Source organism: Macrotis lagotis, chromosome 1 (assembly GCF_037893015.1).
Source record: "Macrotis lagotis isolate mMagLag1 chromosome 1, bilby.v1.9.chrom.fasta, whole genome shotgun sequence".
Taxonomy (NCBI): Eukaryota; Metazoa; Chordata; class Mammalia; order Peramelemorphia; family Peramelidae; genus Macrotis; species Macrotis lagotis.
In genome coordinates this window covers 102,898,868-102,915,373 of record NC_133658.1, presented here as the reverse complement: position 1 = coordinate 102,915,373, position 16,506 = coordinate 102,898,868, and the positions used below count along the sequence as shown (strand labels likewise).

General features: G+C 33.6%; 1 protein-coding gene across 28 annotated transcripts in view; it reads left to right on the top strand.

Annotated features, from left to right (window-relative positions):
• NRXN1 (neurexin 1) overlaps positions 1–16,506 on the top strand; it is a 1,421,526-nt gene that overhangs the window by 1,376,752 nt on the left and 28,268 nt on the right. For 17 of the 28 annotated variants that reach the window (XM_074205975.1, XM_074205955.1, XM_074205787.1 and 14 more), the window contains one exon: positions 5,245–5,332. In XM_074205975.1, the coding sequence (XP_074062076.1) occupies positions 5,245–5,332 (88 nt within the window). The remainder of the gene's footprint in view (positions 1–5,244; positions 5,333–16,506) is intronic. The other 11 variants (XM_074205985.1, XM_074205966.1, XM_074205917.1 and 8 more) reach the window with 1 other exon arrangement.

Below are 16,506 nucleotides of genomic sequence, written 5' to 3'. Positions count from 1 at the left end.
AAAAATTGCCTAGTGGAACATATCTAGTAATATCAATGCCAGACCTGAAACTCAATTTTTTTTGTCTCCGAGATCAATGTTTATCCCTCCTTCCTTCTCTTCTCCTCTCCTTTCTCTTTCCTTCATTCCTTTTTCTTTTTTTCTTTCCTTCATTTCTCTTTTTCCTTTCTTTTCTTTTTCTGCATTTGTTTTTGTCTTTCTATAGCTTTTTGTGTATGTATCTCTCTGTATTTGTCTCTATTTTTCTGTCTTCCCCTCCTCCTCCCCCTCCCCCTCCCCTTCCTTCCCTCTTTCCCTCCCTCCTTCTCTCCCTCCCTCCCTCCCTTCCTCCCTCCCTCCCTCCCTCCCTCCCTCCTTCCTTCCTTCCTTCCTTCCTTCCTTCCTTCCTTCCTTCCTTCCCTTCCTTCCCTTCCTTTCGAAGTCAGTCTTTTTCTCTTTCTTTGTCCATCTGTTTCTTTTGAGGCTGGATCTCCCTGTCTCTCCCAGGCTTGAAGTGCAGTGGCCTTTCATGATCTAATTTTACAACACCTCCCCTCCCCCAACTACAAACCTCAGCTTCCCTTGAAGCAGGAATTAGGCCTATCTATACTCTTTGCTTTGTATATAACTCACTATATCTCTAATGTGCAATTAAATTATTTTTATTTATTTTTTATAGAAATAATCAAATTTCAATACTGAAAGTCATTATTACCCATTAGAAGTGAAAAAGTGACAGTTTATTACACATGCTTTAGCTAGAGAAGTAAGAAATAAGTTCTTTAACAGTCATCATTTTTAATTAATGGAAGTTATTTTATATTAGAGAGTAAGCTACTAGGTACTCAACTCTAGTGATCGGTTTTTCTTCAAAAAGTGATGAAATACTGTAGAAGAAAAACTATATTGGGATTAATTAAATTTTTTTAATGAAGGCATGATTCAAAGTGAATCTATTTTGAAATGATGAATTTTGCTCCTTTAAGACTTCAATGAACTAAGAATAATCTTAAATGTAGGCCTGGAGAGATCAGAAAAACTGAGTTTTCCTACATAGCAACTTATTGATTTTTTAATAAGTACATTTTCTGCCCACAAATTATTTCTCTCTACTATTCATGGTCACTACCTTGCCTCACTAACACAAATTATTATTAGAGAATAGCAGGAGATATTGAAAATTTTTTGATAAAAATCACTTAAATCTTAGATATTTCATGTTCTCCAATGACTTCTTCTATAACTATTTTAACTTGTGAATTATTGTGCTGACCTTGTACTTTTCACCATTGTCTCCCTGAGCCTCCCTTTGCTTCATTTAGGATTTTGTATAGCATTATATATATTTTTGTAGTAAATTGAATGACATTCTTATGAAATACGCTTCTCAATAGACATTAATATCAACAAAGAGCCCTTAAACTAGGAGAAAATAACAATGATAATGAATTTCAAAGATACATCTTAGTTTTGTGACTTGCATTTTAAACTAGCAGATCAGATTATGCTTCTCAAAATACTGATTTATAATATAGACACACACACACACACACACACACACAGGAACTATCCCTAGAATTAAGTTTTTGTATATTAACTTTGGAAATGATAAAAGTACTAAAGGAGGGAACTATTTCTTTCCTTTTTTTTGGCAAGGCAGTGGGGTTAAGTGGCTTGCCCAAGGTCACACAGCCAGGTTATTATTATGTGTCCGAGGCCAGATTTGAACTCAGGTACTCCTGATTCCAGAGTTGGTGCTCTAATCATTGTGCCATCTAGCTGCTCTGAAACTATTTCTTGACTTCAGGTATCCTGTTCTGTGGAAGGTACTGACTCTATATACTTTTCAAGTGCTTTGGTATTATTCCAGCAGATTGTTAAATGTGGAAGGCACTAGTTTGAAAAACACAACTAACTTGCCCAACCCTTAAACATAGGATAGATTCTGATCAGTAGCTTTTATATATGTGTGTGTGTGTGTGTGTGTGTGTGTGTATATATATGTATGTGTATGTATATATTGGTATCTATGTATATCTGTATCTATCTGTCTCTCTATCTATCTATGTCTTTATATCACTGCAATTTAATAGAATATTAAAGCTGGGCAAGATACAAAGGATTATTATTTTGGGACAAAAGGACATTACTTTATAAACAAAGACACTAAGATCTAGCTATGTTAGTGTCTTAGTCAATGTCATACAGCTAATTAGTTTAGAACTAGGGTTAGGACCCAGATCTGTGTATACTTTACAATCTAACATTGGGCTTTTTTTGCCTCCACAATTTAGTATGAAAGTGAACACTTTGCAATTATGACTACTTTGACTCATGGTACAGAAGCAGATGGTCAGTGTCCCAATACACCCACTATTTGCTTTTTTGTACAAACCAGTGATTTTATCAGCAGAGCAAATGACTTTCATGAGTTGGTCAGTCCACTAAGAAATTAAGAAACAGCCCAAGTTTTATACGGTTAGGATGACTCAAAGGCAGGTCTTCCCAATTACAAGGTCAGCTCTCTATTCACTATACCATGTTGTCTCTCTATTATGACATGACATAAAAGCCACTAAGACTAACCCATATGTCAATTTTAACATCTACAATTTTAGGTTCTTCCTGTCTAGACTTACAATTATTCATAAGTCTAGCTATTTAATACAAATATATAAATATAATTTGTGTTGATGTGGTAGTAATTTTTTTTAAATTTCAGTTTTTACTCTCAAATTATTTGTTATTATATGTATTAGTTTTAACTAAACATCAAATTACCTAAATGGAAAATAGAGACAAATTATATTTTTTAAAACCCTACTATTCACATATACAAACATATATAGAAACATACATACATACAAACATACACATCCCTGTTGTTTATGATAAAAATAACTTTTCCAATAAAAAAGCCAATCTTGAAAAAATGGATTTTTTTTTTGGTAAGGGGAATTGGAACAACTGACCTACAAGGCAGCTTAATTGAATCACTTGTTATTATCATATCAGTTTTCATTTTATCCTACTGTGAACTTTCTAGGCCAAAAGGACATTTGTTTTTTTGCCTTTTAAATCCTTGTTTAATCAAAGAATTCCAACCTGACATTCATGCAAATTGCTAGCATTTATCATATGCATTAATAACTGTAGCTCCCTTCCAGAAAAAAAACAAACTGTTTTGAACTTTTTCTTTACAAATAAAAGCAGCAAAAGAAAGAAATTCCTCTACATAGACTCAACATGATTAAGTGCTAAGAAACAGTCCCATATTGGCACCCTAATGCAGGCTTTTCCTATTATTTATATTTAGATTATGGATTAATATTTCATTTTCATTTGAACTTGTTCTTAATTCATCTTTTAAAGGATCTTTGCATTTTGAAATTTTCCATTTCTACTTTTATCTTCTTGGCTCATCCCTCCCCAACCTATTTATTCTCTTCATGATTTGTAAATATATTTAGAATATCTTTAATGAAGAAAAGAATCATGTATCACATTGTTCTTTTCTCTTGTAACTAGGACCAAGGCTAGTTTGATTCAGTTCCTTTAAATGAGCATTTAAAATCCAAATCCATTTTAGACTTGCTATTAATGTCCAGTAGAAAAGATGAGCTCTCTTGTGCCTCAGAATACTTCTTTCCTTAACCATTTTGCATTAAAGCTCAAGTTTTGCATACAAGAGCTAGGAAGAGTGGAGAGTGATTGAGAGAGAGAAGCAGGGAGGGAGGTAGAGAATGAGAGTTTAGTATCAAAGAGGATTTAATGAGCATGGAGAAGTCATATTATATTCTAAAAATACAGCAATGTAGCAACGGAGGAAATTTATAGAGATATTTTGAGATATTTAGATGGGGGATTAAGTGATCTCACTACAGGTGGCCTTGATTTTAGGGAAGTTGGCAAGGTCATACATCTGCTGAAAGATAGGGTAAAGAATAGAAGTTAGAGTTTGAGGAAATTTGGAAAGAGCCTCCATAGAAAGTGTGATGGAGAGTAAATCAGAGATGAGGTAAAAGATTGCTGTTTCATGATAAAGTTCCAAGTTAGATTAGTTATCAATTTATAACAATTTCCTCATATTCTCTTGTAGCCTTCCACAACTAGGGAATAGGAAAAGAGAACATGGATGCTGATATGGATGATTATCAGGCAAGATCAAAGAGAACCAACGTACCTCAAGAAGGCAAAGGAGTTGTGGGTGAAGAATGGTGCAGTCCCACTAGATTACTATCTTTTTACTCTAAATGGGCAAAAAAGATAATAATAGAAAACCAAAATAGAAAACTAAAACATTGAAAGAAAAACTGCCACCTCTTATCACTCTATTAGATAAAAAATGTATTTTACCCTGAACTTTCATTTATTATGAAATCTTAATAAACAAAAGGAAAATAGTGGCACAATACTATCTAAACCTCATAAAGCTAAGATTTGAATGTAGGCTCTTAACTCTTATGAGGAAAATGCTTTAGATATACCCTGTTGTCTTCCTTTTGTTCTATTGTAAAACATAGGTAGGACTCTCACACTAGTATATATTTCCTTATAAAGGCATTTCACTATCCTCAAACTTTCTCAAAGTTCAAGTAATAGAACTTCTGAATAAAACTGCTGCTTTCAGACATGTAAACATAGACACAGCAGAAAATCCACCATTGGATGTGTTGTCATGCCCTGGGGCTGCAATAAATTCTACTTGGTCTATTTTTCCCCAGCCATTCACTAACCTTTTCTGCATAACTGTGCATAACTTATCTTTTAAAAAATGGCTAGCATGTCCAAATATAGCTCAACATTTCTATTACTAAGATTTCATTGTTTGTAAGAGTTTGTACATTTGCAAGTTGCCACTGAAAAGTAAGATGGACAATTGTATCATTGTCTTTGTAAAAGATATGATATCATTTGGTGTATCTCATCCATTTGGTACATTTGATAAGCTGGAACTATGCGTCATATATTCATTGGATCATAGGTTTAGAGATCTCAGGGTCATTGAAGACCATTAAATCAAATTGCTTCATTCTATAGATGAGAAATCAGAGAACAAGAAAGATTAAGTGACTTACCTGTGTTACATAGTTAATAAATGTCAGAAGAAGGATTTCAACTCAGCTCTTCCCTGACTTTTCTTCTTATTCTATCTTCTGTGCTACTTCGTTAACAATAGTAACAGTGATGATGCTGATGATGATGATGACAACAAAATATCATATGTTCCTTTATGTAAACCTTTTAAATTTGTTCTCTTTTCAGACCACAGATGATATCCTTGTGGCTTCTGCTGAATGTCCCAGTGATGATGAGGATATTGATCCCTGTGAGCCGAGCTCAGGTGGGTTAGGTTAGTCAACTTTTTTCTTACTCTTTGATTCCCTTTATTGACTTGCATGCAGCAACCCATTAAAGGCCTTGCTTCCGAGTTCTTATGAACACACTTTTATCAAATAATGACTAATTTGTAGCTAAGAAGGAGGATGGGACATTTTTCTTTTTTTTTTTTAAATCAGATCTAATTCTCCACATTTACTGAGAAATGCCAAGATTATGCATTTCAGTTCTAGCTGTTGGGGACAGCACATTGGATTGGTGACTTACTATTCCCATTCCATTAGTCATGAACATAATTTTTTTTAAAAATAATGTTATAATATTCATTCCCCTCAGGTCACTTGTGGCATAACTACTTTTTTTGGTAAAGTCAAGAAATCAAAAAACATTTTTTAAATAAAAATTGGATCTTTCCATGATCTTAAAAACCCTAAACTTCCCACACAAGGAAATCAGATTAGCTTAAGTGATATGCTTTTGATCTCGGAAGAGGAAGTATTGCCACAGCAGTAATACAAACAGCTTGTGGAGCCTTTGATACATTTATGCATGTAAGATATAGAAATATTTCTATCTTTGAGTCTTGTCATATCATCTGAAAATTTTAGCTCATACACTTTAATAAGTTGATGCTTTATTTGCTCTCACTTGTGCTTGTTTATCATCCTTTGTGAATGGTTAACACAGAAAGATGATTTCCTTGCTGCCCTTTTCACCATTAAGTAATGGTCGTAGAATCCTTGAGTATGATTAGATCATGTTTCTGAACATTTGTGACTGTGGGATGAATTTTTACTGATCAGGGACATTTTTACTGTTCTTAGGATGAGCTCAAGCTCTAAAAAACAATTTTTCTTCACCTTTAACAGTCTTCCTGTTTAGTCCAATAAAATGAATGAAAGTAGGGGTTAGTAACTCCAAGGAAGCTAATGGCCTCGGCAAGATATCCCTGGGAACTCTAAGAGAAGAGGCCTGAAGGCACATGGTAGAATATCCTATTTATTACCAATTGACTCCCTAAAGTGTTGTGCATAATCACCTTAAAGTAAGTTCAGAAATTGCAATTCTTATCTTTGAGCTATAACTTTAGGACCAGTTATATGGTCTTCTTTTAACATCCCTATCCCCTTTGAAACACAAAGTCCTATAGAAGTACTACACAAGGAAGTTGGTAAAAGAAAGCCAGAAAGCACCCTCTTCTCTCCCATCTCCTTGCTTGTCTGCTCACCACTAAGATTACTTTTAAATATTTTGAAGGCCAGTGAGAGCCATAACATATTAATTCACCTCTCAGTTCAATAGGATTTCATGAGACCTTTTTCAAAAAATGTTACTTTCTTCCTTGTTTTTAGTCTTCACCTTGTTTTAGTCAATCCACAGACCTCTAGTTCCAAAATAATCTTTCTTGTTCAACTCTTTAATATTATTTCAATCTCATTGTGTCATCTGAATGACTAAATGTTCCCAGTAATTTTCTCTTGCTCCCAATTATATCCAAGACCACTATAGGTATGTGGTCAATACAATTTCATTTGTCTCAACTTTTCCTCCTTTTCACTTTAAATAAGAGGCTAATTCAATCCTTTTTTCTCCTTTTAAAATATGCCTCTTCAAAGAATAAATAGATTTTTAATGTTTATAAGTATAATGTGCTTAGTAAATACATTAGAGTTCAGAGGAGGGCAAAAACACATAAATACTTGATGCTTTGTGGAGTATAGCCCATGAAACTCCTGAGCATGACCTGAATCAAATTAAAATGTAATGGGGAATGTTTAACCAAGTAAATAAAAATACAATATGACACAGATAATGTTAAATTGTGGTTTTTAAAGTCAACTGTGGTCCTCAGTGATGTTTCCTTTTGAATTTGACACTACTGGTATACTAGATAGAGGTATATTTTAGATACAATAGGTAGGATTTAGTGGATAGTAAGAAGAAAAGAAAGGTGATGGTACATATTAGGTTCTCAATAGTTGTCAAATGATTGATTGATAATTTGCCTCTTATAACATGTACTCAGAGTTCCCTTTTTCAGTACTTTAGATACTTCAGTAAAGCTCATTCTTCCTCCCCACCTTGCAAATTTGATCTTTTACTGGCTAAACAATTCTTTTCTTTGTATGGCATAGTTCCTAGGATTCTTATGATTTGAGTCACCCTCTTGGTTTTTCATAGTCTTTCCTAAAATGTTGTTCACATACTTGAACACAGTTCTTTAGTTGCAGTCTGATCAGGACAGGATGCAGTCAGATCAACCTCTAACTTATTCTGGATGCTCCACTTTATTAATTCAGCCTAAGATTGTGCTAATTTTATCTGATGAAGAAAATCATGCAATATTGTTTGATTTTTTTTCCCCTTTGTGTGCTAGTGGTTTATTCATTCAAACTTGGCCCAGAGATTATATTGTGTTCCTCCCCAACATACCTGATGAGCTGTGAAAGTGAACATTTGGCAAAGTGCCACTTTGTACATTAAGAGCTGTGCTCCTCCATTGTACAGTGCCCCTCTTCCCCTTCCCAGACTGTATCTTTGATTTCTCTATCACCTGAATGAAAAGAAACCTCATACAAAATGCTGGTACTTTTCTGTATTGAAATGTGGTGTTCAACCGCTAAAATTTCCTAGACATGGAAAAGAAACTGAATACAATGAAATACAACAAAGGAAATTCAACCAACATAAATTGGGAATCTACTATGTGTAAAATATGATAAAGAGGTAAATTCTTTACAACAAATATTTAAGTATCTCTTATATGCTAGGCAGAAAGACAAAACAAAAGAGACCTTTTCTCAAAATGTTTACTAGGTTTGAATGGGGGGATAACTTGTAAACAAGAAAGTTAAATATAGAAAATTTACAAGATAATTTCTCCATGTAGGGCACTAGCAGCTATAAAGATGGGGATAAGTTTCCTGTAGGAGTTTTGAAGAATTTTAAGATGTAGACATGAGTATAAAAAAGACAGGTTCTTATTAAATTGTTAAGATTCTAAAAGGGGAAATTATATATGTACATCAATGATAATGATAATGATAATAATAATAATAATATTAATATTAATAATAATAATAGAAGGTTTCCTAGGAGAGGTCTATAGAAGGGAGAGATTGTTTCTATTTTGGGAATTAGGAAATACTTCAAGTAGCAAGTGTCATTTGACCTTGACCTGGAAGGATAGATGAGCATTTAAAAGACCCTGATTGGAGTACAGCAATAAAGACAGGGAGAAGAATGGAATGACATGTAGAAACCCACTGAGGAATAAGAGGGAATAAAAATCACAGTTAGAAGTTATTGCCTCCAAGCTTTGGTATAACCTACTCTGCCACTTCAACTATAAATTAGAGTTCACTGATGTCAGTGATATTAAAGTGAAAAATAGATGTTCTGTACTTCTGAAGATGGATTCGATGTTCTGAGCATCTAGTGGAAGGACAAGATTGACTGACTTCAGTCACATGGACTGAGATTGGGTTTTCCAGTGGATGGGCAGAGTTCTCAGAAGTATTTGCTCACCTGTTGCCTCAGCATAGCTATGTACTGGTTCCCATTCCCTTCTCATTATATAGTGATTTTTGAGCACTAGGGAAAAATATAATATTCACACCACTTTCTGAATCTTAAAACTTTAGGTTCAGGGTAAATCTTATTTATGGAAATCTCTGGTCACAATGTAACATAGACTATAGACATGAATTCAAGTTCAGATTTTATTTATCAACATGAATCCTGCCAACTTTTATTGTTTCACTTCCCATTAGTATTGCTTCTCAGAGAAAAGCTCCAAAAGAAATCTGAAACTCATTAGGATCCCTAGAGTAGATGAATTTAGAATAAGAGATTCTTCTCTCATGTGGGAATTTCTTGATGTATGATTACTTCCCCACCACTTTTTTTTTTTTGCTCTTAGGAACTCATGATTCTAACCACTCCCTGATTTTTATCTTCTCCTGTTAGAAGTGTAATACTATGAATAAATTACACTACTCAGGGGTGGGGAGAGTATTTTAGACCTCAGCAAATTAAGAAAATGTTTAACCTTTCCTTACCTTACAAAAAAGAATGGTACCTATAGCATTTGGGCAAAAGAAAAGATATCTGTGTAGTGAAGGGAGACAAAAGAGGGTCAGTAATTTTTATGGAAAATACTAAAATGCCCTCTAAACAAATGGAAATCAGATGGTGTGCACAGTCTGTCACCACATATCTTTTAAGGGTTGACCAGGTTTATGGTGCTTGACAAGGGAGCTTGACAAAATGTAAGGTTCTCAGAAATGTTTGTGGAATGAAAAATAATAGCAATATTAGATATAGTAGTAAATATGTATAGTGTTAATAAAAGAACAGAATAGTTATTGTAAATATAGTAATCTAAGGTTTGCAAAGCATCTGATATTTTATTTCACTCGATCCTCAAAATAATATGGTAAAGCAGGTGGCATTTTTTTTTATCGCGATTGATGCTGAGAGATCAAAAACACTTACAGATCCCCACTTTACAGATGAGAAAACTAAGGCTAAAGCATTTTTTTCCCTTATATGTCTCCAAGACAAGACTCAAATTCAGGTCTTACTGACTCTAAGTTGAGCCCCCCTATTTAGTATATCACATGTTTTTTAAAAATTAATCAATCATCAAACACTTATCTAATATTATTAGCTATTTCTATTTCATGAAAATTAAAAGAGACTGGTTAACCTTCTTTCTTGATTAAATTGATTGCATTTAGGAAGTAAGTAACAGATATTCTGGTGATTTGAAGGATTTTTGATTTCATCTTTCTTGATAACCCAATACTTGTTTCCTTAGGACAGATTGAATCTCATCTGGGCCTTCATAGCCTGGATGATTCCTGTAGATGACTTTCCAAAAGCCTTTGTAGAAATCCTATTCAATAGACTGGAAAATGAATTCTAGGCATTTTAGTATTTCAAGGATAACAAACAGTGCAATGCTTGGATAGTCAAACTGTCATGTTGTACTTTCTCTTTCTACATTTCTGACTTATATTGTATTTTTTAATTAATCAATCATCAAACACTTATAAGATGTCCACTATGTAATAGTCACTGTCATAGGAGGTAAGGAGACAAATTCAGACTGAAACAATCCCCATTTTTATGCCTTGGATGATGAACAATACTATGCCTAGGTCATAATAAATTTAATAAATACTAACTGAATTAAAATAAATTTATTTATTGTCAATTCTCACATGAAAGTTCTTGTTAATATGCTACAGCCTTATACCTGTTGTCCATCTTACCATTGCTCTTTGGGTCACCTGAATTTTGTTTCTTTTAAAATCATGCTATTCCTTGATATCCTACTATATTGTTTCACATAATGGTGTTATAAAGATTGACAAGAAATAACTTGCAATGATTAAAATGTTATTTGCACATTTACAAAATGGAAGATGTCATCTGCAGTGTCTGTCTGATAGACATATTTGAATGCCGTAACTCCAGAGGCCTATGCTAATACATATCATAGACTGGGTGATTTGTATTCTTCATCTTTTTGGTTTTCTTATGTGAAGTTTTAGGCCAGTCTTGTCTGAGTGGCAATGAGACTCATTAAAAAGGTTCTATGGTTGGGCAGCTAGGTGACACAGTGAATTCATCTTCATGAATTCAAATTATGGCTTCAGACACTTACTAGCTGTGGGGCCTTCGGCCAGTCACTTAACCTTATTTGTCTCTGTTTCCTCTTTTGAGAAATGAGCTGGAGAAGGAACTAGCAAACCACTCCAACATCTTTGCCACAAAAACTTCAAATAGGGTCATGAAGAGTTGGATACTTCTGAAATGACTGAACAACAACAAAGGATATTCTTAGGTCTGATATACAATATTCTCTTCAAAAGAAACTTCTGGACATTCATGGCACTTAGGAAAGTTCCCTCATTAATGTGAATTCTGTGTTAGATATCTTCCACAAAAAAGCAAAAAGTTTTAGGCAGGCATATGTGTGCAATTTAAATTTTTTAGTTGATATTGATAACTAGTGGATCATGGAACAAAGTTATTTCTCTGTTTATCAGAGAGTTACATGTATGAAGAATAAAGTGAAAAACTTGACTTCAAATCTTGCTTCAGATATGTACACAGATAATTCTTTGATCCTTGGCAAGTCATTTAACCACTGTCTGCCTCAGTTTCCTCACCTGTAAAATGAGAATAGTAATAATTGTTTATCTTAGTATTATAAGGAGAAAATGAGATAAACTTTAAGTTACTTTGCAATTCTTAAAGCATTATATAAAGGCTAGGTATTATTAGCTTTGTGGTTGCATCTCTCCAGTTATCTGTTAACACATGGGTTGTAAATTACCTATCTAGAACTTTTCAGTCTGCATTTTGCTCAAACAAGTCAAATTTTTTTTAAGAATTTCAACAAATAATGAATACAGTGAGATATTTTATTTCCTATACTTCTCAGTAAGTAGTTTGCTATAAAAATAGTCTGTAAAAACCTATCTCATATTTTCCTTGAAGATACTGTGAGACCTGCATAGATCATTATTGATTTCTTATGCAGTCCAAATCACTGAATGGGCATTGGGAAAGACCTTAACATTAAAAGGCCAAGATCTCCCTCTGCTGGGATCATCTCCAGTTATCATGTTCTATATTTTGTTACTGCACCCAGATTACTCCAGAGGAGAAAGTGAGGCTGATGACTTTCCACCACCTTCCCTCATTGAAATCCAATTCACTTACAATTATGGCATCACCTTCCTGATGTGATCTTTTGAGAAAGGACAAACCAATCAAAGCAGATTATAAGAGTTGAGAGAGGAAGGCAGATAGGTAGGTCAGTTGTCACAAGTCTTCCTGGTTTAATAATATTGTCCATTTTCTTTCCTATTCTTTGGGGGTCTTTCCTTCTATGGGATACCTTGAGAACTGTTTGTTGGTACCCTGCACACCAAATAAGAGAGATTTCTCCTGTTCAAATTTGAACAAATCTAGCAATCCTTCCCAATTTGAACTTTTAAAGTTTATAAGCTTGAAATGTGGTACTTCCACCACTGTTTTTAAATGAGAGTCTATTGTAATAAAATTCCTGGCAAATTTATACAGTTTCACAATCTATTTGAAGTTCAATCTTCAGGATTATTTGGTTCATTTGTGTTTCACTCCCATCTTTTTTTTCCTTCAAGAATAAATCATAGATCTGTTAATGCAAATGTCAAAAACAAAATATCAGAATTAGTCTTTTCAATGTCAACTTTCTCTTGATGTCTGTACCTTGTTAAACTTGCTTTCAAAATGCAACCAACAAGAGTATATATTTTTTTGTTCAGTGATGCAGGATGTGGTGCATCCTGGTAGACTTGGTTCATGTCAGCATTTGTATCATCATATGAATTGCTTTTCAATTTTAGCTCTTCTATACAATCTCCATTTTGAATCAAAACTGTACTTTATAATAATTTTCATGTAATTCCAGTGAGGGAAAGAACAATTTTACTCTTGCTCCTCAGCTAGGAACTCCTTGAATTGAAAGAGTTTGTGTCCCAGCATGTCAAAGCATTCACACCAATCTTTCCACCCACTCATTTCCCCTGCTACTGCCTTTTGCTATTTTGTGAAGTTTTTCTGCTCATAAGCTCCCAAATTCATCTCTATAAATGTCTATCACTAACAAGGTGATAAGGCAACCATTTTATTGCTGACTTTTTTGTAGTTTGAACTACTGAGTATCCTTACTGGTATGTTTTATTTTTTCAACCGGCTTTTGTATCTAGCTTGATTTCATAGACAATTTTCTCCCTTTTTATGAATTTGCTTTGATGAGATTTTTAAGACTACAGGCAAATTTTTTATTATTTTTTCCTCTGTCATCTCTTTTATGGTATTCATCATCCCTTGTTAAAAGCCTACTTTTCTATTTATTAAGCTATAGTCAGAAATCCAAAAGTCATTCTCAGATATATTTTTAAATCAACTGTTCACTTTTGAAATCTTTGTTTTTCCATTGAAACATTTGGCAGCAGAAGTAAAAGAGAAAAAAAAAATCACCTGTGTCCCTCTGACCTGTAGATCCTTGCTTCAAAGTTCCTGTTCTTTAGTAATGCCTTCCAGGTTCTCTTTGGTATTCTCATTGTTTACATGAATCACCAGAGCTGGGTAGTAGTAATCAGGTTTGACAATTCTTGGTCAGTTCTCCACTGCCTATAGAACATGCAGAAAGAAGGAGATTATTTTTATTGTTAGTGGCAGGTTAACATCTGATTGAAGCTGGTGGGGAATTAGAAAAAGCTGACCAGGTGTAGGGCCTTGGTTGCTGAATTTAGGGAGCACTGACAGGTCTTTCAGTATATATGTAATGAAACTAAACACCAGGTTAAAAGAATAATTAGTTGAAGTGGGAAACTAAATGCAGATATGCAAAGCAGAGGAGATTCTTTCTTGTTCTTACTTTCATCTAGTCACAGCCTGTAGCATAAATGCATTCTTCTAATACCTCTCTCCTATTTTGCTCATACTGGTCTTAGGATAAAAGAATCACTTTTCCTTCCATTTGTTCCAAGAGCAAATATTCTTATTTATGGTTGTGGGAATAAATGCCAAAGGAATCATATGAAATGTATTCTATGATTAGATTTATCAAAACAACAACCAAAAAAATAGTCTTGTTGAAAATTGAATTACTAGCCTTATTTACTATCACAGCTAGTTTTATCTCCTGCCCAATTTGCCTATTTTTGCAAAGATTTTACTCTCAAAAAAATTTTACATGAGTGAACCCTAGTGGTGTTGCATACCATTAAAGTAAGAATATAATTTCACTTCCTCTGAGGCTGACATGACCACAACACCATTTTAGTTTAGTTTTCAATCATGTTTGATTTTCCATGATTCTATATGGGGTTTTCTTGGAAAAGATAATGGTCTGTCATCCTTCTCCAGTGCATTTTACAGAAAAAATATAAGCCAAACAGCATTAAGTGACTTGCCCAGGGTCATACATCTAATTAGTGTCTGAGGCCAGATTCAAACTCAAAAAGAAAAAAGAGTCTTCTTGACTCTCGGTCTAGCACTCTATCCACAGTACTTAACTGCTCCAATAGCAACAATACTTGAAAAGTAATACTGCAATTCTTAAGCTTAAATAATATTCTTTCCTTTTCAAAGGAAAGTCAAATATGATTTAGTTGAACTTAATTCCTATCTTGTCAATTGCTCTTAACAAAACTTCTGAGGATTGGTTTAGTTGCAAGTACCAGGCTCAGCTGCCCGGATAAAATGATTTGACTGGGGAAATTGTTTTTCTTCCTTAAAACTATAAATAAGGGTAGCTGAGAGAGAATAGTGTAAAGAGGAAAATAGACAAACAAATATAGTATGCATTAATGTGTATATGAACCTGAACTGGCACAACAGTTTCTGGACATTGTCCATATGAAAATTAGCTGGGAGTAAGATGATCTGATTACTTCAGACATCTTCATTATTAAATTACAAGGTATATTTATCAAACAATTCTCTCTACCCCCCCCCTCTTCCATTCCCCCCTCCTCATATTCAATGTATATGTTGTACATGTGTGAGTGTATCTACTCTTTAAAAACTAATCTAAATGCTTATATGTATCACTTCATTTGAAGAAATCATGAATTAAGCAGCATTAAAAATTCAGTTTATAATACTAGCCTATTCTTGTGATATATAAGGAGAAACGTTAAGAAAAAAACAAGAAGAACAAAATGGTTTTTGACATGAAACCTCCTCCTATAGGAAGGTTCATTTATTAGAATACAGAAAGCTATTCTTTGTGATTTCAGATGGTTAGCAATTCTATGTGGATAAATACATGAGAATGTACATTTAAATTATTCTGTACTGTACTTTTAAATTTTGTTGGAAAGGGTCTTTTACATTTATTAGTGTTCATCAAGCTAAATTTATTTCAATTACCCTGTGATTCTGAGTGGTTTTCCAATGTGCTAGTTTTGGAGAAAAAAAATCAGAGGATTATATTGAATCAATCCCATTAAATCCATTAAGAATAAAGACATGTATATTGAACAAGGTGCATCTTTTCATTAAATAAGTCATCACAATCATTTTAAGGGAAATTTCATTCATTAGATCATATTTGTTAGAGCCTGATTGAAAGATAATTTTTTCTATATTTAAATTTTTTGATAAGAACATGTGATTAATTCAAGGTGAATTTAATAATCCTGTGATAGCCAACAAATTGATGTTAAGATGGAAGATTTTGGGTCATAACAAGAGAAAACATATACAACCTACAGCAATCTGTCTTTCTCCTTTGGCTATATGACTAAATTTTAGTGACCAATCATGTGGTAATTGAATGGGGTATGCCCTTCAAAAACTAGATGTTTAAAAGGTATAGCCATTTTGCAGTGGAAAATCTATTCATAAAATATAATGTAATCAAGATTGAATTTGAGACAGTAAAAACAAGTCAAAGCTGAGCCTTCACTAGTTTTCATTCTGACTCCCATTTCCCCTGCATTGCTGCTGGGTATTGAAGAGAATTATGGCTTTCATTAACAATAGGATAGATGAACAACAGAAAACAAGTTAACCAATCAAATGAAATTTTTTTTTCTTTGTAGAAAGCAATAGTTCTAATATAATGAAACCCTTTTGACTTCAATATATGTAGAATTTTTCTAAACAGATCTAATTTCATGATGGGGTTTGCTATAGCTTTTTTGGTGTGCAATGCTTATTAATTCACCTTGTGATAGCCTCCTTACTAGGATTCCAGATTCAATCTTCTAAAAAATTAGGAGAGTGGTTTTTTGGGGGGTTTTGGACTAAGAATGTATTTGCCAAATGGATTACCACCACACCCACACCCTGTACCCCACCAAAAAAAATCCCACCGGATCATCCAAAAAATGTTGATTCTCCACAAATTATATTTATTTGCAAATTAATGTGTTTACTATATTTGGTAGTTGGGTATTTATTATTTTCAGTTGTAGATCTGAGACAATTAATGCCACCTAATGTAATTTACTCTTAAAATATGTAACAAAATAAAAAAAAGCAGGGCTATAATGAATGAGTGCAGAAAAAATCCTCAAGAATCCTACACACATGTCACTTTACTGATACTGTTTACCTATTTTACATCATGATTCCTTTTCAGAAAATTCTATTAAAAAAGCATTTGCCAGG